The sequence below is a fragment of the Anas acuta genome, chromosome 3 (assembly GCF_963932015.1).
Source record: "Anas acuta chromosome 3, bAnaAcu1.1, whole genome shotgun sequence".
Lineage (NCBI taxonomy): Eukaryota > Metazoa > Chordata > Aves > Anseriformes > Anatidae > Anas > Anas acuta.
The window spans coordinates 23,220,487-23,246,421 of NC_088981.1; the positions used below are offsets into that span (position 1 = coordinate 23,220,487).

At 43.3% G+C, this 25,935-nt stretch overlaps 2 protein-coding genes across 8 annotated transcripts; one reads left to right on the top strand and one right to left on the bottom strand.

Annotated features, from left to right (window-relative positions):
* Positions 1-207: 207 nt before the first annotated feature.
* NENF (neudesin neurotrophic factor) lies at positions 208-4,510 on the bottom strand. The gene is made up of 4 exons (XM_068676118.1): positions 4,302-4,510; positions 3,170-3,230; positions 1,858-1,961; positions 208-1,068 (listed from the first exon to the last, which is right to left on the bottom strand). Exons 1-4 carry the CDS (start codon positions 4,473-4,475, stop codon positions 892-894), a joined length of 516 nt encoding a protein of 171 aa, XP_068532219.1. The 5' UTR covers positions 4,476-4,510; the 3' UTR covers positions 208-891.
* Positions 4,511-6,635: 2,125 nt separating this feature from the next.
* PACC1 (proton activated chloride channel 1) lies at positions 6,636-25,545 on the top strand. 7 transcript variants are annotated; one of them, XM_068676140.1, is made up of 8 exons: positions 6,636-6,792; positions 9,422-9,518; positions 11,274-11,375; positions 13,488-13,642; positions 15,192-15,334; positions 21,088-21,232; positions 23,140-23,244; positions 24,821-25,545. In XM_068676140.1, the coding sequence occupies exons 1-8, from the start codon at positions 6,757-6,759 to the stop codon at positions 24,980-24,982; spliced, it is 945 nt and encodes a 314-aa protein (XP_068532241.1). In that variant the 5' UTR covers positions 6,636-6,756; the 3' UTR covers positions 24,983-25,545. The 7 variants fall into 7 exon arrangements, with proteins under 7 accessions (XP_068532241.1, XP_068532237.1, XP_068532238.1 ...); XM_068676136.1 differs by having other exon boundaries at positions 6,637-6,792; positions 11,166-11,375; XM_068676137.1 differs by having other exon boundaries at positions 6,647-6,792; positions 9,359-9,518; positions 11,166-11,375.
* Positions 25,546-25,935: the final 390 nt, after the last annotated feature.

The window sequence follows — 25,935 nt, forward strand, 5'->3', positions numbered from 1 at the left end:
ACACAGAAAAAACTAACAGAAATTAAAAATGAGATTAGAAATTGTCCACATAATATGCTAGAAATATCCACAGGATTCTGAACTACTATAATAAACTTGGGCTGTAAGAGTAAATAGTAAACAGTGGGTTATCTTTTTTTTTTGTCAGAGAAAAGTGGAAGAAGCTAGAAGAAAATCATCATAATCTGATACAGACGACATCTCTGATTATTTTTTCAAAAAATTAAAATAAAGTGTCATTTATTCAAAACTAACACAATAAGTCTTACTTGAAATGTTTCAGTACTTCTCAAGAGGAAAAAAAGATTTTCTTGTTTTATATCTGCAGGCTTTGCTTAAGTAAGTACCGTAGCTATGTCTTGAGATCAAGTGTTTTATATCCATTATTCTCAAATCTCTCAAATATTAAACCCACAATGCCTTTTAAAGTATAAGCATCTGTTATACCTGTTTGTACATGAGACCTATACTCACTTGAAGTACAGAGAATTGATGTTAGCTTGTCCAGATAATGCATTTGCTTCTCCAAGGAATGGGAAACAACTTGGGATTTACAAAAAGACCACTCATGCTTCAAGTATTAAAAACTTTCTTTTCTGTTACGGAATGTAATTTTACATTATATACTTGTAGACAAAGAAACACAGACAGAAAGAACTTGATTATATAAAAAGTTCCTGTAATTCAGCATAAACAGCCTGAATGTATGCCACTAATACAGATCTGTTTGATTTCCTATTTTCAGGAATTCATTATAACCAGCTATCATCAGTCAGTCTTTTGTTTAGAAAATATATGAGTGTGTACACACGCAGTTTACATAAAGTGGTTTGCCTTTCAGGAAACCTAGCACACCCCTCCCCAGGCATTCTCTGGGTACAAAAATGTTTATCAAAACTCATCTCTGATGTTGAAATGTGGCTGATCTTCAGGTTTAAAGTCTAGGTTGGGGCTGCCATCTTCATTAAGGATTCTTCGAGAAGTATAGCCAACAATTGGATATTTAGCCTTGTAAACATTATTGAAGATATCATCCAGTGACTTTAGCTCCTCTTCGGTGAGTCCTGTCTAAATGAAATAGGGTCAAAAATTAAAAAAAAAAGTAGATAATTACATTCATTTTTCTTTTCTGTTGATTACTCTGAATCAGACGGTTTGTCTCCCTTCATTTTCTTGCCTAAGTAAATCACACCTAAAACACGCAACCCACTGTCACAGTTAGTATCCACTGCCACATCAGTGACACAGAATAAACTAAACCAATTGACAAAGAAAGTAATTTACTTTCTTTGGCAGCATCTTTTTAACCAGCAGGCAATTTCCCCTTTACATGCTTGGTTATATAAGTTGTTTTGTCTCCACAGATTAAAAACTTCCCTCTCCAAGGCTGTTAGCATGGCAGCTTTCATAGGCAGTTAAGTATGTGTCCATTTTATGTATTGAAAATACATTTTATGTATTGAAATATATATATATTGAAATATATACGAAAATATAATTAATATTAATGCATTTTGATTTTAAATTAAAAGATGTAAATGTACTTAAAGGATAAATAAAGTATAAATATAAATTTATATAATATAAAGTATATATATAAAGTTAATGAAGTTAATAAAAGATAATAAAGTTGATGAAGTTAATAGAGTTAATAATGGCCAGGCAGTTGGACTCATTTGCTTTGACTTCATTTACTTTGTAAGTCCCTTCTAATTGAACTATTCTATTCTAATATAAATTAATTAAACGTTATAATTCATCATCTTTCTGAGCTTTTCATGTGCATTAACTAGCAGCACACAAAGCAAAAGAGTAAAGCTCTGCAAAGTGCTATTAAGATAATAGTCCACTTCTTACTATGTCATGAGTAAGATCTGCTGGATCCAGAGACATCTTTGCAACTCCTCTTGTTGAGTCTTTCCCAACCAAAGCATTGTATGGGGCTCCTTTTCCATAAAATTCTGTCAGAGGTAAATAAAACAAAGCAAAATAAGACAACAAAGTGATGGTCTGACAATGTACAGGATAGGTTCAGCCTCTAATTTTCACCAGCCTATTTGACTTGTTGAAACCAACAACTTGAGTCTAAGACCCTTCCTTCCAAAACTGACTTTTGATTTGCTACTTTTTTATAATATATGCATCCTTAAACAAAAATGAACAAACAAAAACAAACAAACAAAAAACAATCAAACAAAACAAACAAAAAAACATAGAGTGCAGTTGTATAACACAACTGTTGAACTCCTATACTGCAGTCTTAAAATTTTAGGGAGCTATGCTCTACATTCTCATGAACAGTTTGTAGACTCCAGACTTTGCAGCAGCAAGCCTTGTCTAACTTAGGATTTGAAGATCATCAGATATATATGTCCAGACAAGTTGTATTGACAAGCTTAGTACAAGTAAAGCAGCAAGCCATGAGGGTGCCTGTTATGACATTAGGGCAAGTGGCCAGGCCTCCTTGGTGCTTTCAAACATTTTACGAATGTTTCCTGTTTTCCATAAAAAGAACAGAAAAAAAAAAAACAACCAAAAAAAAAAAAAAAAAAAAGAAAGAGAAGAAAGAACCAGAGTTCAAATTAAAACATCTCTATTTCCTAGGGAAGGCACAAACAGCAAATACATGTAGAGCACTAAGCCAAGTATAAATGATGAGACAGGAAGCCTCGTGAAGTAACAAAATTTTACAGGAGAAAAAGTTACTTGGGTCTCCCCATCCAAAATCATAGCCAACTCTTCCAACAGTTTTGAGCACACCACTGGACACCCCTTCAACATGGGAGGAGGCCCGGAGCTGAGGGAATGCTGCTACTATGTGGTGCAATATGGGCACATCCGAAGTGGAAGTGGCCTGGTGAGCTCACGTACCCAGGGCAATAAAATGGCTGGCTCCACAGCTGGTGAGGACTCAGCAGCTGTCATCAGCCTGCAAGCTTACTTGCACTACACTGGGTTGTCTGTCTGTGTGTGTGCTGTAAGCTCAAACCAGAGTAAATTCTAGACAAACTCTTAGCATGGGTTATGCCAGTGGAAGGTATTTTTTAAAAGGAAAAAAAATTTTGCTGCAACTGAGCTGCAGATTTTTAATAGTTTGGGGACATTTAAGAACAAATGACTGAATAATACCACAAAACCAAAGCAGACAGCAGAAGCGATGCAAACTTGCCTTTTCCAGAGGTGACATCAAACACTACTCCTTTCACTGCTAGGTAGATGGGCTGTCCTTCCTGGAAAGAAAGTGGTCAATATATCCTCAATTCTTAAGGGTAGGCAAAAGACAACTACTTTTAGCTATGAAATCCATACTTACAAGAGAATGAAATGCTCTTTTCTATATTCTCAAGGAGCTTACAATCCAATGCACAAAAAATATATAGCCTGGCAATTTTATTTGACCCCATAATCAGCAGCCTGGTAAAAACGATATGTCTGTGTGCATCTGGGTAACACAGTACGGGGCATTTCTATACCTGGCCGCTCTGAAGTCTCTCCTCTGTCACCTATCCATGCATCCTTGTGTCAGCTGTTGTCATCACGCAGCAGAAAGAAAAATGAAAACAGCACTGGGGACTATAAAGGAGATAAAAAAAGGATGTGCACAAGCTGCACATCACAAGCCGATCCCTGCAAAAAAATCTGAGTGTCACCTGGAAAACTAGTGGCAACATCGTATTTCTAAGCCTCTCCAGTCTGAATAGGGAGAGTAGAGAAATAGCCATGGGTTAAAACTCAGTTTATTTTGTGGAAATCTGCCTCTCGTTTGTGTGTACACAAACATACCTCTTCTCTCTCTTGAAATTTCTTGCTTGTGCTTTAAATTGTCCCAGAGATCTTTTGAGGATTTAAGCATATGGGGTAAGAAAATCTGTTTAATCTCCACGATACAGCACGTGTCCCTTGTGCAAGTCACCCCATGCCACTTGTCTGCTGGAAGACGATAAACTACAGCTTTCTGCTCGTCGTGCTGTCCAAGATAGAAAGGTGTGCGGCACGCAGCATTCCTTATTTGATTAAGGGAGTGCGAGGTAAACACACAAACACGCAGACCTGACCTGCTGACATCTGCTTTCCTTAACCAGCCCCTGCCTCTCCGCTGGCTGCTGCACATGAGGTGTATTTTTAGTCAGAAGCTGGTTCATTTCTTGGAAGGATGCAGGCCCGTGCACTGCTGCAGCGGGCCCACAGGGGGCCAAGCCGAGCTCCGCATGACCCAAATCAGCTCCCCCCGAGCCCCCGGGGCACAGCCCACGTCCTGCGGCGGCTCCCTGGCCCCGTGCCGCCCCGCCGGCCTCCCCTACCTGCTGCCCGTCGTATCTGGCCAGCTCGGGCTCGGTGAAAAGCCGCACGGGGGCCTCGCCCGGCGGCGGCGGCGGCGGCTTGAAGCGCAGCTCCCGCTCGGCCGCCGCCAGCAGCGCCACCAGCAGCAGCCGCCCCGCCATGCCCGGCCCCGGCCCCGGCCCCGGTCCCACCATTCCCGGCCCCGGCCCCGGCCCCGGCCCCGGCCCCGGCCCCGGCCCCGGCCCCGGCCCGCCTCCGCCTCCTGGCCTCAGCCAGCCCCGGGCTTGCCCGGCCCCGGGGCCGGCGGCGGGGAGCGGGGGGCTCGGGGCGGGTGAAATGGCGCGGGGAGGGTTGAGGAGGTTTCGCTTCTCGTCGCGTAACCTGTGGCGGTTGGTTTGGGTTTTGTTCAGCCGAAGGATGGAGGGAATAAATACTGTTTTTTTTTTTAAATTTATTTCAAACGACGCGCTGTCCCCGTGTTGTAAATATAGCGTGGGGGAACGTTCTGGCAAAAGAATGATCGGTTTCATGTTTGTAATCCTGTCAAGAATTAAGGAAATTAGAAACTTTTAAACATTCCTAGGTTCGTGTGGCACCCCTCAGCCCACAAGGGAGGAACTGAGGATTCAGGAGCAGGTCACTGAAAGGCACCTGGTAGTGAGAGCTCTGTTGGTCAGAGGCAGTTCAGCAGGGAGAGAGAAGCGGGTCTGAACTTCAAGGATTGTTTATAAACCCTTCTTGCCTGAAATCCATGAGCCCACCTCAGGAGGACACCCCTTGCTTGAGGGTCAGCCCTTTTTCCCCAGGCAGGTGGGTGCATTGCTGTAAGCAGAGGTGTAGCAGCAAACCCAAACCAGCATCTCCGTAGATTTCTGGTCAACGAAAGCATCAGCAGAGCCGGGCCATAGGAGTGACAACCACAAGACAGGTGACAACCACAGGACATGTCCCTGTGCCCAGGAGTTGGCCTGATCCTGCAGAGCCAGGGCAGGGAGAAGCAAGAGGCTAAGGCCACCTGGAATCTTGCTGCTGTGGATTGCTCTCTGGCATGGCAAGCTGAGTATCACTGCTGTTACAGTGATGGCTTAAAAATTGTTTCTGTGGCTCTCCTCAGGCAGTGAAGTTTGCCTATTCTGCCCCAGAAATAGCTGGGCTTCCCACCCTGTCTGTGCATCACTTCCATCTGCTGCCTCCACACGCCACAAGACAGATAGGAAATGTCAAGCAGAAAAGAGACCTTTAGTAAGGGCTGGGACAGAACAGCTCCTGAGCACTCCTGTTGTGCACAAGCAAGACACTGGAAAGAGCTCTGGCATTTGCCTGGTTACTCGGCCTGCAAACATCCTGCATGGCTTCCAGCAGAGACCCATGCTGCTGGAAATATGCAGAAGACTAATTTGTCAGTTTGGCTCAAGTCACATTATACACTTACCTATTATTCTGAAGTAATTAGTTATTAGTGTCTCCCCAGGGAGGGCAGCAAGCGCTGAATAGCAGCCAACATCTGTCAGAAGTGTTAGGGATTTGGGGGTGAGCTAGAGCCTGCCTTTGAGCCACAGCCACGTGCAAAATGAGTAACAAGACCTAAAGTATCATTTCGGAAAGGAGAGGCCCTGCATTAGGAATGCTGTCGTCAAGGGACTTCAGTTCTTGGTTATTAACGTGCTGGTTGCACGGGGAAATGGTCAGCAGCAACTTACCTTAGTGTTACGTCTCGGTGCAAGAAATGTTTTGCGTGCTTTTTCTTGATTATGAAATGTCACCAATTACACGCTGGGGAAGAAAAATAGGTAATTGTGTGCGGATGGCTCATGAGTCAGGTCTAATGAGGTTGTTTGATGGTGTGGTTTTTTTTTTTTTTTGGTCTTTTCCTGGAGCACCCCATCATCGGTGCTGCTGTGCCAGGCTGGGCCCTTGCTTCGGTGCATGGCTAGCAGCCCCAAGGGAACAAATGTCTCTCAGGGGGAGTGGGCAAAACTGTTTTAAGTTGGGTTGTCCTTGCCTCAGACAGCTTGTGTTGTGAGGTGTCTGAGGTAATAAAGTAAAATAAGGTAAAATAAGGTGAGGTAAAATAAGGTAAAATAAGGTGAAGTAATAAAATAACATAACATAACATAACATAAAATAAAATAAAATAAACAGTTTCTCCATCACTAAGGAGCACACTGATGCAATTACCCCGCAGGGAAATGTCCTCACAACCCTCACAAAGAACCGCTTATGCGTGTGAGGGGAATCCCCACGCCACACGGGCCAACGTCACGTTACTCAGAGCCCGAGAATGGGGCCGAGATTCCCAAACCCGGCCCCAAACCCGGCCCCACAGGCAGTGCAGGTACCGATCCGGCTCCCCTCAGCCGGGCGCCCCGGACTACAGCTCCCGGCAGCCCGCGGCGGGGCGGGCAGCGGCCGGCGGGGGGGGGGGACCCGGCGCCTGCGTGTCCCTGCCGGGCCGGGCCGGGCCGTGCCGGGGCGATGCCGAGGCCGGAGGTGGCCGGGTCCTACCAGGAGGTAGGGAATGGGGTCGGGGTGCTGGCTGCTGGGGGGGCTCTGCCTGGGGTTTTCGCGGCGGGGTGAGGGGCGGTGGACGGGCGGTAGAGCTGCAGAGAGGAGCTCTCCTCCTGGCTGAGGGCTGTGCCCGCTAGGGAGGCTTTACCCCGTGGTTATCGGGATGACATTGGCTGGTGTAAAAAAGCCTGTGTGAGAAAGGGGAGTGCTGCCTGGGGAGCCCTGAGGCGCGCTGAGCGAGGTTGTTCCTCCTTGTGCCCTTCCTGCTCTCGGTGTCCTGCCCTATCTCCATGTCCTCCGTCCCTGTTCCTTCGCGTTATCACCGCGCTTCGCCTCCTTATCAAAAACACGTGGGAAGAGCTGGCCTGTGGGAAGAGTGTGTGGCAGCTTCCCTGCTGCTGGGTGCTGTGCGCTGGGGATTGTGCCTGGTTTCTGGAGGAGCCAGGACCAGCTGGCACAGTGGTGCAGTGCAGCCCTGCGTGTTGCTGTGATGCCCTGATGCACCGTGAGGCTCACAGTGGCCTCAGTGGGTGTGCTCGCCTGCCTTCACGTCCTGTCAGGTCAGGTGCTTGGCATTTGCAGTGAAATTATTATTTTTTGGGGGCTTGGTCTCGTGGCTCAGCTCAGCGCAGCTGAGGCAACGTGCGCGCTCCCTGCTTTTGACCATCTGTCCCGTGGTATGTGTGAAGGGTGCGTGGGGCTGCCTGCCTGCCTAGGAGAGATAATGAGATGTGTTCATGCATTGTTTTCCTGTTTGTTTCTTAGGAATGCTGAGAGATTACATTTTTCTGACTTTTTCTTTTCCTGCGTGTTAGAAGCACTGTAGAGCCTCTTGAGAAGATAAGTGTTGCAAATTGGGTTCTTGTTTAAACTCATGTCGATACCTTCTTGCTGCCAGAAGTAGTTCACCTACCCTCTGCACCACCTCAGCCGAGGAGGTGTCCGTACCCGGGAGCCCAACCAGGAGGTGTGGGAGTCAGCTGTGAAACTGCAGCGCCTCAGCAGCTTGTGGCAGCTGTTTGGGTCAGCTCAGCTGTGAGGAATTGGCACGAGTGTGATTGGAACCGGCATTTTAGCTGATTTAGCAAAACTGGTGCAAAAGGCCAAGTGAATATTCTTCCTGTGTCCAAATAGCTTGTTTGGGGTTCAGGTAAACAGAACTGATGTGGCCCTACAGAAGTTAAATTAAGGCCATCCTAAATTTCGTTTATTTTATGAAGGAAACTGAAACAAGTATCTTCAGTTGTACCTCCATAAGTCTCCTGCAAATGAGCCGAATGTGTAGCCTGTTATTTACCTGTGTGCTCCTTGCCTCACACCGTGGGAAATCATACTTTATTTATGTGCACAGCATTTAAAAACAACTGGGTTACCGCTTTCAACTTGCTGTGGATGGTGGAAACGAGTACAGAAGTACGTCAGGAGGTGATGGAGGCTTTACGTCAGTCTTCCGAGATGTGAAATGAGTGGACTCTTTCCTAATAAATGCTAATGATGATTTGTGTAATGATGATAATTTTGATGCCTAATTAGAGCTGCTTGAAAGGAAAATATTTCATTATGGATGCATGCATGTTACTGTTAAGGAAGTTGGGGGAGTAAATTTTAACAGTATTCAGTATGACTACTGCATGAACTGTGCACCCGTTTCCCTTAAAATAGGACCAAAGCTCCTCTCCCTTACCTAATTAGCTATTTGATACCGAGTGTTCAGCTTGGACAGTTCCCATGCAACACATGATAGGCTGCAAGCTTAGGCCCCAGCTCACCGTGCTGTAATTCGTGTGTTGTTCCCTGGCATGAAAGAAGCTTGGGAGACATACAGTGGATATGTTTAACACACGGGGGAGGAAAAATAGTCCAGCGGTTCGTGATCTCGTGTGATGCCTATCTGATGCGACAAGCTTCTGACTTTGGTGGAGGTGTCCTGGCAGTTTGGGCCCAGAGCTCTGAACAGCAAAACAAGAAAACATCTGGTCGCTGCTGCTGATTTAGAAACACTGGGAGGCTAATTAGTTGCATAACCACTAATACCAAGTAATATTTATAGCGACCTCAAGCAAGTACCAGAAATGTTGGGGGTGCTCGTAGTGTTTTAATGACCCACCTACCTACGTGGCTGGGACTGCGTTTGAGTTATTTGCCCTAGTACCTGTCCAAATGCAATTTACTTTTTATGCACGTTTATTAAGAAGTGCTAATGGTCTGTTTGCTGATTTGTGCTGTGGTTTGTTAATACCTAAAGATATGTTCTTGAGTGGTTCCTGCTTATTTCAGAAGGCATTGCCCTAATTGGGGGTTCAGTGTGAGCTGAAGCTGCCAGGGGAACAATTACTTGGATCTCGAAAGAAGAAGTGATGCTATTCTTTAAGGAGCAGGCTAGAAGTAGGTTAAATGTAATATGCCATCTTTCTCTTTTGCAGTGCGCAAGTCATGTAATTTTCAGGTATAGGACTGTGCAAATGTGACTCTTGAGTTGCGCAAAGTGGAACGGGTTCTGGGTGCTCTTGGACTGGGGGCATGTTTTTGTGTGTCTGGTTAGTTGGAGCCTCTCTTATTTGTACCATAGAAATTCCAGCAATTGCGAGTTGAGAGCATGTTTGGAAATTGAACCACTGTTTTAACTACACAGCTGAGTGAAGATGTGGAGCGAGTATCTGAAAACCCAGCAGAGGACAGAGGAGGAGAAATGGGAGTTCATGAAGATGTCAGCTCGGTTATTTTACCAGGTGAGAACTATTGGCCAAAAACCTACCAATTTAAAGTGACTGATAATTAAAGTGACTGATAAGCTGCTTCTGTGTAAGCTTTTTTTTTTTTTTTTTTAATTGCACTTGTGAGAGCAAACAAAGCACTAGGTGACTTACTTTGAGGAATAAGTATAGCTGGAAAGCTAAGGAGCTTTCCTGGGGATTGAGATGAGAATATTTCTTTGTCACGAAATGTGCTCAGTCAAGGAAGATTTGTCACACCTGCTGCTGAGATAGCTCAGTGTGTCATCTGCCGTTTGTGCTGGCTGTATCTTTCCTGAGTAGCAGTGTTTGTGATGGCAGTGGATTGCAAACAAAGTCTGTGCCAGATTTACGTGTGCAAGATGCAGTACCAAGTACAGGCTTCAAAACAGATTTTAGTTAGACTGTTTGGACCTGCTTTTTGAGAATGTGGAGCAGTGTTAAACGGGCTTATTGCAGCTCAGATTTGGGTGGTAAGGTAAGCCAACAGGAACTGAGTATCCCCTAAATATTTTGCAGCTGTTTAAGATGTTTTTTTGTTGTTGTTGTTATTGTTATGTTAGTAGTGCAATTTTATGCATATCAATATCTTAATTTTCTTGGCTGACATCTTCTGGCAATGAACTTCAGAACACGTGCGTGGCCACGGACCTTTATATGAGGTTATGTGCTCAGCAGGAGCTACAATAAGGCTAGTGTTTGCTGTGGTAAGGACCAAATACCAAACTATGCTATTATAATTGAAGGGCAGTGTGGCATAGCCTGAGAGGGCCTGACTCATTAAATTACACACCACAGAAAAGTCAGTATAAAATATGCCTATTTATCTCCAATATGTTGGGTTTTAATGCTTGTTTTATGTGTTAAGCTATATATTGCTGACAATCTAAATATGACACGTAACTTGAGTGCCTAAACCTTTACCTTGCACTCTCCATTTCTTTTGACAATACTTGTAAGGAGTATTGGGGGGGAAGCATTTGTATAGTTCTGTGTGTACAGGTGAGACTAGTGTGAGGATCTTCAGAGGATAAGGTTTAGAGGCAAGGAGGAAGGAATCAGGTCTGCCTTTTTCTAGATATAATTGGAAGAAGCCTTCTTTTGTGAAACTTTCTGCAGTATGCACAAGGAGTTATGAATTAGACCCTAGATATGAGAGGGTAACAAATGCACAATCACTGCTATTATGGTGGAGACATAATGCTCGTACGCAGCTATTTGCATTATTAGAATATTAAAATCTCTCTGCTGCCACACATGTTAAACGTGGTCAGAACCAGTTCAGGTTGGAAGGTGGAGGGGAATAAATTGTATTTTGCAGGAGGAAAGACTGACCGTTAATTGTTTCTTATGAACTTTGAACTTTATTTCTGGGTTGGCATTCTTGAAAATAAACTTTGTTTCCTGCCATGTCCTTAAGTGAATGCCAAATTCAATGTGTGGAGAAAAAAAAAGGCACAATCATGCAGGAGAAGGAAGCAGCTGTCTCATTGATCACTAAAAACAGCAATAGTTGTGTTTTTTAAATCAAGATGATTTTCTTTTACTTTCCTCTCAAGCGGCTGATCTTTAAATCAACACTACATAAATTCAGCCCCCAAATCTGTGTTTTAAAGTCCTAATTCATATTCTGTTTGGTTCCAGATAGTGAACTGGGTACCAGTGCCCCTTCCTTGCGTTTCAGCAAGACCTGCCTAAAGAATGTTTTTTCAGTAATTCTCCTGTTTATTTATCTGCTACTCATGGCTGTAGCTGTATTCCTTGTCTACCAAACCATCAGTGACTTCAGGGAGAAGCTCAAGCACCCCGTGATGTCTGTCTCTTACAAAGAAGTGTCCTTGTACGATGCACCTGGTAAGTCTGGTAACAAACTGAAGGGGTAGAGTTGTTGTTCACATTGATCTTGCACTGTTCTGTGTTTTCAGTGTTGATTCTCCAGGGCCTGGAGTTCATATAACGCTTTGACCCAGATCTTTTTCTTGCCTTTTTTTTTTTTTTTTTTTTTTTATTCTGTGTTGTGTTGACTTTACATGGAATTGATAATGTTATAGGACAGATCTTTGGGGGTTCCTGCCAGTAACATGAATGACAGCAGCTGCGGAGTGTGCTGCAACGTTTGAAAGACAGGAAATGTTTGTGCACTCCAGAATGAGCCCTCTTTTAGGGAAAGAAGTTAATTCCTCATGAAACACTCCCAAAACAGCACCATTCAAGCAGGGTAGCACATAGGATCTGTACCAGGGTCTCACTCCTGTGCTGGACAGTGAAGTGCTGTTGACAGTTAAGGAGGTGGATTCTCCAGACAAACCACAAGAAAACCCACAGTGCAGCTTCCTACTGCTGTGCACTATGTACAGTGCTGTATTACATCAGAAGGCAATGACAATGTTAGGTGGCTGCAGAGAAATGGTGGCGTAGAAATGTGATATGGTGCCAGAAAACTGTATTGCAGTTTGCAGGAGGGATTACTGTGCAGAAACCTTTTTTGAATAGTGAATTATTAAATAGAATTATTATTTTTGTAAATTATCCAGTAACCATTCATACATAAAGCTGTGACAGCAAGTGCCGCTCAAACAGCACTGGAAGCTCCTTGTACGTCAGTTTCCTATTTAAAAATAACACGTCTGCTTTAATGTCTTGCCACATTTTACAAATCACTGTTCCAGTACTTGTGGTTGAAAGGTGAGTGTTTCGTGTTGCTGTATTCCTGTATTTTTTTCTCTATGGTTAGTTAGGCTCAGCTGTGTTAGTAGGTCTCTGAATTCGACCTGTATAGCTCTGACAGTAAATTAAGCAGGTGTTTTCCCTTTTCTTTCTTGTTTTTCCCTTTTCTCTCTTCTGCATGTGAGCTTTTTATACAGCAATGGGAAGAAAATGTCATTGAAAGAAACAGAGCAACATACTTATAAATCCAGAAGTATTGGCAGGGGATTCCTGCCAGCTCAGAAAGCATAAATTAATGTAGCCCTTTGCTTCATTGCTCTGTTAAGGTTAGATGAGATGTCAAGTTCCAAGCATGGAGCACTGAAGAAAGAAAGAGAGCAGTTTTAGACTGATGTATTCTGACTACTTTGACGTCTTGCATTTTGGTGGACAGGCCATCTCAGCTGTGTGAGTTAATCGTATCTAATAAATTACACTTGTTTGGTAGTTCGTCTAGATTATCTTCAGGCAAGTTTGTTTCCAATACTAAATGTGGCATAATAGGATTTTTGGTTTTGGGTCTTATATTTTGCTAGCTTTCTACAGCTGAGGTGACTGAGATTTTTTAATGCTTGCTCTTGCTGTGAAACCACAGACTTATGGTATATACATGTGGATGAATTTCCATAAAGGTGAAGAAGTAGCCTGCCTACCTAGCAATAAAAATAACAAGGGATTGGTACAGTTAGTACTTGTTTTATGGCTTTGATTTTTATCATGACATATTTTGTGAACAGAAGATGCTAGATGTTCTGAATAGCATCTTTTTGCTTTTATAGGATCAGCCAGCGACCTTTAATCTCTCATGTATAGTACATGTGCTTTTTCCAGTGAAAATACGATGTGTTAAATGACAGCATCTGGAAACACGTAGATGTTGACTTCAGTGGTCTCCTAGCTTACTTTACACATTCTTCTTATTTGGGGCCAGAGGAACTCATTCATTAGCTGCTGGCTTGTGGGAGGACTAAGGAAACTTAGTCACTTCTGTGAACTTTTAGTTGTGGTTACTGAACTGGAACTTGGATTTTCTGCAACACATTGTAGGGCTTCTGTCCTGATGTGGCTGGCACTGTTGTCCTGCTACAGGAAAATACTTGAGCACATAGTTTAATTTGATGGTTTTGCTGGATCTTGGCAAGATAGCTCAGTATCCTGTGGGATTAAATCCCAGAATGAAAATCTATGAACATAAGAAAGAAGTCAACTCTTCTCAATGTTTTTTGTTTTTTTTTTTGTTTTTTTTTTATCCTGAAACAGGTATTGCCTTCTACCCAGGCAAGGCTCAGCTGCTTAGCTGCAAGCATCATTACTATGATCACATTCCGCCTCTGGTAAATCCAGGTCAGCAAGGAAAAATTGAGTGCTCCACTTGGAGAATCAACTACACAGATCCTTTTACTAATCAAACGATGGTAATAATATCATAGAGTAAAACTTATTCACTGGGGGTTTTCTGTTCATAATGGTATTTGAAAGTAAAAATATTTCTGGAGTGCTGCAAAATATCCTTCTTCAGGGGAAGGGTTGGCTTGTTTGTTTTTCTGTTTTTTGTTGTTTTTTTTTTTTTCCAAGCCATCTATCCTGTTGTTTTCAGAAATGTAAAAGACCCCAGTCAGTGTGTATATATGTTAGGAATGATCAGTTGTCATGTGGCTGTGTACAACATGAAAGCCTGAATGGAATAGAGTCTTTTCACAATGAAACTCCCCCTTAATTCCTCTCCTGAATGAATTGGCAAGCAAACTTGATAACATGAATCTAAGATTGATTGAAAGCAGTAGCAGTTATGTCATTTGAAGCAGGATGACTTCTGTCTTTTTGTGTTTTTGCTAGGAGTTAAATACTATTTTTGTCACACTTGGAAAATTCTTAATTGGGCACCAAAGCATTTCATTGTATTGAAGTGCTGCGTGCCAATAAGATATGTTGATATATCTGTCTTAAATTCCTCTTAAAAACGCAGGGAATCTGGCCTCTGTACAGGTAAATGTTCAGAAAAGAAACCATTAAATATGATCATTTGTATCTCATCTAAAGTTCTTGCTCAGGCCCTTTCTAAGAAAACTAAACACGAACAAACAATTTAGTTACCTCTTTGGTCAGCTTATTTTTCCCCTATCTATCTTCATGTCTTGCGTTTTTCCAGTCACCATTTCTTTCTGGGAAGCAGCTCCTTAGTACATCTGAAAACAGTCCTTTAAGTCTTAATGTTTAATTTCACATTATTTTTGTATGTTTTAACAAACTAAGAACCTGCCTTTTATGTTGTGTGGTAGGTTCGTTTAGAAGCTTGTAGATCCCAAAGGCTCTCATCCTATGACTGAATGGAGAGGCACTGAGGCAGACCTCTGAACCACACAGAGCCATGTTCAAATGGGTGGAGTCATTTTGCAAGCAACAGCTTGATGTCCAGTGTAATTCTTGCACTACTTTAAGTTGTATTCTGCCTGCCAGCTAGCTTTTTTTTTTTCTTTTTTTCTTCCCCTCATTCCTCCTCAGCAGCTTGCTTAAGGTGCTCGGGGCTATGAAACTGTTCCTTTCTCGAGGACAAGCCTGATGTTCTCCACATCAGACTCCAAATTAACTTGTTTCATGTCAAGAGCTGAAGGTTCCTAGACTGTAATGCCTAAAACTGTTTTGATTGTCTGTCTGCAGAATGCAGGCTGCAGAGCCTTGACTGGCAATTCCACATGAACCCAAACGACTGGGATGGAACTAGAGCAGATTTCTTAGCAAAACACTGAATCTTGGTTTAGAGACTTCATTTTTACAACCAAAAGGAGGAATTTGTTAATACCAAGGCAGACATTGTTTGGGGGTATTTTAATAGGTGTGCACTTATTAGAGGCCAGGAAAATCTCAATGTGTATTAGAGTTATGTAAAGTATTAGTGACAGCAAATTCAAGAATGGGAAATGAGGATTCCTCTGCTACTCTCACTGTCTCTCTGTCTGCTTATAGAAGTATGCTTTGGTTGTTCAAGGCCCTCGTGATGTGAAGAAAAAGGAACTGGTATTTTTGCAGTTTCATTTAAATGAAACAGACCAAGATTTTAGTGCCATTGACTACCTTCTGTTTTCTTCTTTCCAAGAGTTCATCAACAGGTATGTAAAGGGATGATGAACCTGTAACAGCATTGAACTTGCATCCACAGCAATACTAGTGCAAGAAAGGTATTTTGGGTGGAAGGTTAGAGAAGCTTTTATGATGATTCTTTTTATTAAAAGGGAAAATTGGATTATTTCTGTTGGACTTTCATGTCTTAGATTACTAATCTCACCTTTTAGAAAATGAATTGAGGATACATCCAGTGACAGAAAGTGCCCTTCAGCTGTTCTTCAGCCATTTGCTGCTGCACTTTCTAGGAGTTTTGAAGTTTTCACTGTCTTGCTTCTGTCCTCTGTTGTGGGTGATCAGGAGGTGGGTTGTACTTGGCAGCGTGATAATGAAGGGCATTAAGAAAGAACACAAATGTTTCTGTACCTCGTTTTTTTTTTTTTTTTTTTTAAGCAGTTACTATAAAGATCAGATTCCTAGACCGATTTATTTCATTGTAAGGTTAACCATAAGTGTTTGTACTGCTAGTTTTATTTAAGATTCTAAAGGATGATGTAATTTAGTAGATGGGGGTTTTAAAAGTACTTTGTTTTGATTTGATAGCAATGCCATTGGAGTGGCTGATCAACCTTTCGCTAATTTTAACAGGAATGGAATTAATCCTGTCTTGAACTTTCTTGAAAGACCCATTTTTTTTCCTTGCTTGCAAGAATAAACTCCATACTTAAATTGCTTAATTTTTGCTTTTAATTTAAATTCAAGTTCTGTTCTTCTCTCTGTGATCCAGATTAAAAGCTAGTCAAGAGGCATTAGTCACAGTGAGATCTAATAGAAAGCCTTACTTTGGTAATGGCTGGATGCAAAGTGAAAAAGGGAGAGTGGATAAAGGGCATGTGCGGAGGGAATTAAGGTGGAGGGGAAGAGAAGTAACGCTTTATTGCAGCGAAGCATTTTTGGAGGCTTGGGCATGATCATGCTGGTGTTTTTCAGATGGAGCAGACTGAAAGTGTTCAGTCACAGTATCGGTGGGTGGCCAAAGACCAGTTGTCTGAATTTGTTTTTTACAAAGTGTTTACTTCAGTGAAGGAGACAGGCATTAAGCATAGGTTATCAAGTACTTCCTGTAACTGTACAAAGGCACCTCAGATGCCTCTAGCGTTACGGGTATTTTATATTTCAGTATGAGAAAACGCCAATGGAGAGCAGTGATGGAGAAGGTGCTGTTTGTTCCGTGTGCATTGGATTTTTTTCTCAGTTGTTGTGGCTCGTGCTGCAGTCAGTGGTAGGTACAGTGGGACCGAATCCAGTGAAGTGCACAGTTGGGTCTGTGCTTTAAAACATGAGCTGTCTGAGAGCATCCCCAGTGGAGGAGAGATCAGAAGGTGTGGTTGCATTGCATCTGGTTGCTGTCTTTTTGCACAATGAGCAAACAGAATCAGAGAATCACAGAATTTCTAAATTGGAAGAGACCTCAAGATCATCGAGTCCAACCTCTAACCTAACACTAACAGTCCCCACTAAACCATATCCCTAAGCTCTACATCTAAACATCTTTTGAAGACTTCCAGGGATGGTGACTCCACGACCTCCCTGGGCAGCCTGTTCCAATGCCTCACAACCCTTTCAGTAAAGAAGCTCTTCCTAACATCTAACCTAAAACTCCCCTGGCACAACTTTAGCCCATTCCCCCTCGTCCTGTCACCAGGCACGTGGGAGAACAGGCCAACCCCCACCTCACTACAGCCTCCTTTAAGGTACCTGTAGAGAGCAATAAGGTCACCCCTGAGCCTCCTCTTCTCCAGGCTGAACAAGCCCAGCTCCCTCAGCCGCTCCTCGTAGGACTTGTTCTCCAGGCCCCTCACCAGCTTCGTCGCCCTTCTTTGGACCCGCTCAAGCACCTCGATGTCCTTCTTGTAGCGAGGGGCAAACTTACCAAGACACAAATTGGACTAGCTCTGCTCGAGTCTTGGAAGCACCATTTCTCTGCTCGTTGTACCAATTTGCAGACAAGCCATTTTGAAGAGCTGTTTGCTTCCAAACTAAAACATGTGTGTCCCATTGAAGCTGGCAGTATGTAAAGTCTCTCCCTGCGTGGAGGCCTGCATGCCGTTGTCTGAAATGCTTCGGCCACGCATTGTGCAAAGGTAGGTTGGGTGTGCAAAACAACAGTAAGCAGTATTGCCGAAGTCCTAGCTGGAAGGCTGTGTTTGTGCCACGGTACGTGAATAATTAAGAATCATCTGTAAGCTGCCTGGAGAAGCTGGGGTTGCAAGCTCCTGCCTCCAGGTTTCCCCAGGTCAGACAGGTTAGGTGGCAGATTCAGTCCCTGAAGAGAGGGGGAAGTGACCTGCTGTTCCTAAAGAAGCTGCTTTGTCCCTGTTGGAAGGCAGCAGAACTGAGGCTGGGGCATGAAGGCTGAGGCTGGGGCATGCTTGGAGCAATGCAAAAGGCAGGAAATGTTGTCTGGTTGGGGATATGCATCCTCTGTGCCTGTTTGTGGCAGACAGGAACGTGAGGTAAGGCTGGTTTGGAAGTAATGCAAGTAATGGGAAAATTGGCAAAGATCTATAAATGTGGTGGGAAATGATCTGCGTGTCTGGGTAAAGTACAGAGAACCAGTGTGTGCACGATGCTTTGGTACTGCCTCTTTTGCAGCATCCTCCAAAGCTCAGCAGACTGCATGCCTTACCTCGTTTGGGATTGTGCAGTGCTCTCCTGGCATCCCAGCGCACCAACCAGACTGGCTTGGGGCAGGCTGAAAACCTGCGTTTTCTCCTGAGCACGTGAAATGCCTTGCATGTGTGGGGTGTGTTTGGATGTGGCATTGTTCTGTCCGGCTTCCAGCAGGAGAGGAAGCAGAAATGGCTTCCGGCTCGTCAGCTGCTGCTGCTGAATTTAGCTGCTGGAAGGTCTGGACTGATATCCTTAGAAACTGTTGTGCATCGACAGTGTAATTTTGTCCTTCCATATAGCCTTCAAACGCTCACTGCTGTTAACTACTTTTCCTGACAAAGTGTCTCACTTAGGGGTTACAAGAGCGTGCTCTTAGCACCGTGCCCAGCAACTCATGTAAAGTGCAGTTAAAGATCCTGAGCTACGTGCTAAAACTCATCAGCTATCACGATTACCTTTACAGTTTTATTTGCAATGTCTGCAAAGAGCTTAGGATGGAATGGATTGGCAGACTGCTGTAAAATATGTCTGTAGGTATTCCATCATCTGAAATCAGTCTGAACGCCTTTGAAATTGGTGAGGGTGGTCCAGCTGTATCAACGGCACAGCTTCTTTGCAGGCACAGTTCTGTGCAGCTCACTTTTGCTTTAAATAACAATAATTGCATCAGTGAACAGTAATCATATCATAAGCAATAATAAAAATGGCATCTGGATTCTTGTATCTTGAAGGATTTTCCTGAGGCATAGCAAGTGGTAAGGACTCAGGGGCCAGTTGTCTCTGTCAAGGGTTTTATTCTCTGCAGCTCTCGTGTTAAAGTTGGATCAACAGACTGCATGAAGCTGGCAGCGCTTGCTGGTTTTGTTCTGGCCCTCGCGGAGCACTGCTGCACTATATGCTATTGTTGGACTGAGCTGGAAGGGTACTGCCACTGTGTTTTTTCTTTTGTATTTTTCTTCTTTTTTTTTTTTTTTTTTCTAAGACAGTGGCAGATGCTGTGCCATATTAATTGGAGGGAAGGAAATAATGAAACCCTTGCAAATTACCCAAAAAGTGTAGCTAAAAATACAAGTTCCTTTCCTCAACTATCATTAGTGTAATACATGGGTTTAAGAAGAAAATCCTCTGAACATATAGTCAATAGTCAAAACTATTGTTAGCTTAGCATGTAAAATAACTTCTGGTCATGTGAGATGATGAATACCAGTCTGAACAGGTCAGAGATTATTTCTGTGTCCAAACAGAGCTTCATCTTTACTTCTTTGGTCTGGATTGCTGCGTGCAGAGAAACAAATAACAACACGGAAGGGTCGAGACTTTCAGTACCGCATCTGACCCTTTATTACATCCCATGGCTGTCAGAGAGTTCCCAGTTCACTGAGCACAGGGGAACTGGTGGACATTGCTTGCCCTCTGCTATTTGTGCAAAGCTTCTGTGTCTCTGCTCTGTCCTTTCCCTCCCCTTTTTTTTTTTCTGTTCTCCCCCCCATCTCTTTGGCAGTGGCCTGGATTATAGGCGCACGCAAGGAGATGCCGTCTCAGATTGCTCCTCCTAAGAGTCTAATGTTTCTTTTTCAAGCCCACAATTACTGTCACGGGCAAAATACTGTACTGCTGCCTGCTTACCAAGTGAGTTGTGGCTGTAGTGCTCAGCTCCATGTCATAGCTTCCTGCTTCAATTTTCCATGTTGGTTTGGAAAGCTGCGCTGGGATGCTGCGTTGAGTCATGCATGAGGCGTGTGGCTGGCTGGCAGGGTGCTAATTATGTTCCTCCGAGTGGCAAAGCACCGTGTTCTTCCTGACTGTCCCATCGGCTGCTGCTGTACCCGTACACCAAAAGGGGAAGAAATAATTGCCAGGGTAGGTCTCCCTACGTCAGTGGTTCGTATGGCAAGGAGCAGTCAGGCGTTGGACTTTGTGATGCTTTGCCCAAATCTTCCCAGTGGGGGCTGGAGAAGCGTGCTGCCATCCTGTTGGGACAACTGAGCAAACAGCTAATGGTACAGATAGATAAAGATACCACAGAATCACAGAATGGCTTGGGTTGGAAGGGACCTTAAAGACCATCCAGTTCCAACTCACCCGCTAGATCAAGTTGTCCAGGGCCCCTCCAGCCTGACTGAACGCCTCCAGGCATGGGGCATCCACAGCTTCTCGGGGCAACCTCTTCCAGTGCCTCACCAGCCTCTGAGTGAAGAATTTCCTCCTAACATCTCATCTGAATCTCCCCTTTTAGTTAAACTAGAAGAGGAGCCCTAATTCTGAAGACTAAGGAAAAATGTAAAGTGCAAATCCAGCCAGTGCTGGTGTAGGGCCAGTCTTCCCAATTGGCCTGTTCTTCAGCTCTCCTTGTCTTCTTTACTTCTTTGCATCTCTCTCCTGGAAGACCAAAAAGGCTTCATCTCCCAGCAGGCCCAGCCACGTGCTCCCTCTGCCATGTGAACAAAAGCATGCTCTTTGCCTTCACCTAGGAAGATTTGTTTGTTCGGAGGGAAAAACCCTTTCCTTCTCCCTTTTTTAAGGACCAGCATACCTTGGCATGGCTTTGTAACATGAAATCTATCTTTAGTAAAAATCAGCAGTCTGCGCTTCAGTGCTTCGTGACTCATCGCAGTGGTTTACCCGCTCGTTTCGAGCGAAACCTTGTTGAAAGGCAGCTGCAGGGACAGGCTTATTTTGTGGAGGTGACGTGAAAGTGGCTAAAATCACAGTGCTGAGGAGCTCAAAGTAAACGGAGAGGTGAATTCACCATGTCCTGTGCATTTAGCAGACACCAGACAGGCCCTGGAGTTACCTTTTTATCACTTGCTGTGTGAGGAGCATGGGGAGGCTTAAAATGGCTGCAAGGCACAGCATTAAGTCACAGCTCCCCTAAAGCAGCAGATCTGCATGGGGAGGCAGTACTGGGACAGCAGGGCACCAGGTGGGTCTTCTGCAGTTAAGAACAAGAGTGCAAGTGCCAAAACATTACTACTACCAATGTTTTAGACAGGCTTGATTTTAGCCTATATAAATATAAAGGGCATTTTGAACGTGCTTTGAAGTATAGGCCTGACATTTCACTGCCTTCAATGCCCAGACACTGCTCAGAGTTTGGTCAGTAAAGTAATGGTCTTTTTTCCTTTAGCCCAGAAAAAGCAGAATTCATGAAGGACTGTGAAAGTTCGTACTCCAGCTGGAAGTTTTCCGGAGGCTTTCGAACTTGGGTCAAGATGTCCTTGGTGAAAACAAAGGAAGAAGATGGTAGTGAGACTGTTGAATTCAAACAAGAGGTAAAGATAATATTAACTTCCCAAATGTATGATTTTATTTTTTTAGGACCTGTTAGTTGATTTAAAAATTGGGGGCTGTCAAAATGTTGCATGTTTTTAATGATAATTGGCTTACAAAACTACCTCTTGGAGCACTTAGCAACGTGAGCTGGAGGAAGGGGTCGTCTGTTTTGAAGTGGAGTATCAGGAGGCTGGCTTTTGCTTAATGGCATTCGTTACACCACTTGCCACTGGGCGGTTTTGGAAGCTGAACTGGCTGTGCAGTTACTTGTGTTCTTTCTCAACGTGGAGAGGCTCTGTCAAAGCGTTAATGTCGTGGTGTGCTCTGCTACTGGTATGGTGACACTGCAGGAAAAACATCTTAGCAGAGAGGTGAGAAACTCCAGGCCCTGCCTGTGTCATCGGTGACACCTGTAGTCTTGAGGTATGGGTCTGAAGAGACTGATACGGAAAAACTAACAGAGTTGCCTTAGTTCAAGGTAGGGATTTTCGAAGGAATTATCTAAGTAACAGTAATGGAAAGAGGTACCACAGGGTCTGATATTAGGATGAAGAGGTAACATAAGCTAAGTACCCTTTATAGCACTCTCACGTCTGCTTTTTGTTTGGATTTGAGACTTTTATCTGTTGAGTATCCTTAGAAATGTGGAGTATCTCAACTTCTTGCATCATTTAAAGCTAGAAAATATACAAGCGGAAGGTGCAAACTTAGCTAGAGATGAAGTAAGTTTGACTTTCATTCCAGCTCTGTTAATGCTTACGGACAGGAGAATAATTGTGTTCTGAGCCTGTTAGCTTGCTTCCGGTGTTGGTGGGAGAGGAAGAAGCTCATCGGTGATGAGAAAAGAGAATTTTAAGAGCAGTCCTTTTTAAGATAGTGCATCTTCCAGGCACACTACTATGCTTTCCCTTAGTCCGTGGTCCACTTGAAAAGAGCGCTTATGTGGCAAAGGGTTGGGGGAAGAGCAGAGCTGTGACTGAGAGCTGGGTACCCTCTGGACCATTACTTGGTCTTTTCTACTCTTCCCACTGCTTGTAGGCAGCTGTGTGAGCTGGTTGTTTCCTGTTGTGCAGTTTTCTTGAGTGAGTATGGCTGGGATGGTCGCGCGCTGCAATAATTACACAGGCTGTAGAAGTGTAAGGTAACGAGAGGTGGTAAAGCTCCCGTATGCTCGAACCAGACACGTACGGTGCTGCTGTGTGTTCACAGCCTAAAATCATTAATACGTAGGCTTTTTTTTCCCCATCCATTTTCATTCTGCAACTGCTGGTATCTAGCTTGTGCTACAACTGATCCTCCAAAAAAGATGATTCCTGCCATCATTGTGTAGTTCTCTGGCAAATAACAGTAACGTAACCTTAATTCATGGGAACTTTCCAAATGCCATATTACCCCAAGTAAATGAATTTTGTAAATGAGCTCCCCACACCTGGAAGGGGAATTTTTTTGTTTTTGAGAAGTGATGTATAATGGCATTTCCAAAGCTCAGCTGCAGTTATCTTGAGAATGGATAGGCTGTCTTTAACGGGACTATTCTTGATGTTCCTGGAACAAAGTGCTTTCAGTAAGCTGCTTGGGCAGCAACGCTCTAGATGAAGGCTTTGATCTGGCATCTCTTGCTCTTCCTTGAATTACACCAAACCTCCTATTGCCTTCCTGCAACTGGAACAAATCTGGCTTGTCCTTGCCTGGGTATATGAAGTTAACTGTGCATCTGTTTAATCATTTTGATTTTTAAAGAGAATATGGGCTGTGAGCATGTGGGGACAGAAAGGAGTACTTGTAAGGTATGTGTGAAGTAAGACTTTGTTTTCACCTTCTAGCCTTTTCTGTTGCACAGAAGACTGGATTACACTACTACAGAAAGTAACCTGCACCTTTTTCACCTTTTTTCCCCCTCTCCCAGACTAGTGTGGTTAACTATATTGACCAGAGGACTAAACCAAGAAGTGACCAGCTGTTTTTTGTCGTCTTTGAATGGAAAGATCCTTTTATACAGACTGTGCAGGATGTAAGTAACCTTCTAGCACCTTCTTGAATCGTCAGCCTATATGTGCTCATGGTGTGTGTGTGTGTATGTATGCCTCTGAGTTTCTACTTGGAGTGAGGTACCAGAAGAAGAGCGAAGTTACTCTTTAAAGTTCAGTCGGGTGCTTGTTTATTTTATTTTAATTCAGCGATAATTATTAAGTGGGGCTCAAGACTATCTGCAGCCTTCCCTTGTCTTAGTGACACTCAGCATTATTCTTGCAGCTAAAGGTGCACGTAGCTAAGAAACCTGGCCCCTGTACATTAGCAAATTGTAGCTTCAGGTCAAGTATGAACATTTTGCTTAAATAAGTAAGTGTGCCTGGGTAAATTGATTTAATGACTCTTCCTATTAATTGACATGCAAGAAGACTAGACTTAAATCAGACTAATAAAACCAAAATTTATAATAATAATAAAAAACAAAGCGGTCTAATTTTTGGCCCTTATCTGAACAGAACTTGGTACTGCATTTAAAAAAACAAAACAAAACAAAAACTCAAAATTCAGCTCAGTGTACTGCAGCCAGAGGTGTGCGATGTGCCAGACAAGATCACTGTCAATCACTGGAGTGCTTAAAAGGTGTGTGGATCCCTGCAGGGATATGTGCTTAGCATGTGAGATGGATCTGGTGCTCCAGGGGAGCACAGGGAAAAAAGATCTACTTACCTTCCCTAGAAAAATACGGAACAGCAAAATGTGCGAAGTCAATCTGTTTAAAATTTGGCATTTAAAATGGCCCAGCTTGACAACCTGGTCTGTCATGAACAAAATCTCTCAAATTCCTCTTTTTTTGCCCAAAGCCACTGTGATTTACAAGTAGGGGAAGCCTGTTTTAGGGCCCTCTGGCTTGGGTGGTGACCCAGTGACACCGCACTTGTGCTTACCGTCACCAGTGCTGCAGACCCCATGGCGGATCTGAAAGCTGTTACTTTATTGCTGCCTGAGCCTAGATCCCCTCACTTCATCTCGAGATCCTAGAAGCCATCATTGTGCCTAGGGGCACAAGGAGAATTGCAAACTATAAATAAGCTTAACTACTTTTGAACCAAATATAGTTAAAAATAGAAACATAAAATACTTGCTGCAATTCTACAGAAACGCTTGCCGCTGTCAAAACCTATTTTGGCATTACAACACTGTCTTGTTAAAGCTTTCCAGCAGTTGCTTCTTTTAGGTTTATCTTTTGGAAGATCGTCTTTCATGGGACTGCTTGTTTTTGTAAATCTTTAAATAACGTAGTAAATGTAATCCTTATGGTTAAATTAGCAGTTTAATAATTTTCTCCAACATTTTAAACAATTTACCATGCTGAAGTAGTCTAAAAGGAATTTAGCAGCTAGTACAGGCATCTCCTGGGATCTGTGCGTTTCCTTCCTCACAGAAGGAATTGGAAAAATCGTAGAGCAAGGTAGATGTGTGGCAAAGGTGCTAAGTCCAGGCCTGCTGTGCAGCATGAAGGCATGGGCCACAAAACACAGAAGAGACTTGTTTGTTAATGCATAGGTATAATATATACCAAGTCAGAGGAGGGGAATAATATTTTTAATCTGTTTCAGATAATCACAGCAAATCCTTGGAACATGATTGCTCTTCTCTGTGGCATCTTTTTGGCTCTGTTTAAGGCAGCAGACTTTGCTAAGTTAAGTGTTAAGTGGATGATCAAAATCCGAAAGAGACATCTGAAGAGGAGAAGTCAAGCAATGAACCACATAAGCTGAGACTAAGACTGCCTTTTAACTATTCACAGCAGAAGGGACAGAAAATAACTGGAATGAACTTCATTCAGTGAGACAGCAGTTAAAGATGTAAACCAGGTATGTTTTCTTCAGGAAAAACACAGCTGCTGGAGTAACAGACTAGCGAACTGACGTTTGAACTTCAGAACAGAGCTAACTCTAGACAGGGCTAACAAACTCATGCTTTTCTATTCCAAACTTAACAAGCTTACCTCAATGTATGAGGGGAGTGGGGAGAGAGGAGAAAATTCACTAATATGCTGTAGCAGTTAAATTCTTTATATAAAAAAAAGATAGTTTTGAATGCTTCTCAGAACAGGAAGCTATTTAACTTCTGCATGAGCTGTGACCTGCATCTGCTACCAGAATGCAGTTACTTCTTTGACTGTTAAGTGGAAGGGAAAGACCATGCAAAAAAAAAACAGTCTGGCCTCCCCTCTCCAAAGTGTGTCTTAAAACAAAATACACTGGAATTCTATTACATGTCACTTTTGATTTAAAGTGTATTGACTTTAATATTAAAACAGACCAACACGTTCAATTAAGCTGTTGTGTACCTTCTCTTGAAACTGCCAGCTCTCAGCTTGCAGCTAGAGTTTCACAGGAGCTAATCGAAATGGGAGTATTAAGGCAAAACATGTAAGTAAAAAACAAAAAATTATCAGTCTAACTCGAAGTAAACTTGAGCATAGCTGGGCATCTGAGCTGATGACAAATTTCAAAATCTAATTCTCAAGACTATTTCCCTTCCTTATTTCCTGAGGAATTAAAAAAGTCTTTCATCAGCCTGGCATTTAAATGAGATTCTCTATTATACAGAGAATGTGCACTAACTAACTGTGCTGTGTAGTGTGTAGTCTTTTTCTTCCTTATAAGTCCCTTACTAGTCCAGATGCCTCACTGAGAATTGTGCAGTCTACAAGGCAGCAGTGCAC

Excerpts from the sequence above, each read along its gene's own strand:
- NENF (XM_068676118.1), bottom strand. The coding sequence starts at position 4,475 with ATGGTGGGACCGGGGCCGGGGCCGGGGCCGGGCATGGCGGGGCGGCTG. Across the intron at positions 3,231-4,301 it reads CCAGATACGACGGGCAGCAG|GAAGGACAGCCCATCTACCT; the intron begins GTAGGGGAGGCC and ends CTTTCTTTCCAG. Across the intron at positions 1,962-3,169 it reads TGATGTCACCTCTGGAAAAG|AATTTTATGGAAAAGGAGCC; the intron begins GCAAGTTTGCAT and ends TACCTCTGACAG.
- PACC1 (XM_068676136.1), top strand. The coding sequence starts at position 6,757 with ATGCCGAGGCCGGAGGTGGCCGGGTCCTACCAGGAG. Across the intron at positions 11,376-13,487 it reads GTCCTTGTACGATGCACCTG|GTATTGCCTTCTACCCAGGC; the intron begins GTAAGTCTGGTA and ends ATCCTGAAACAG. Across the intron at positions 13,643-15,191 it reads CTTTTACTAATCAAACGATG|AAGTATGCTTTGGTTGTTCA; the intron begins GTAATAATATCA and ends GTCTGCTTATAG.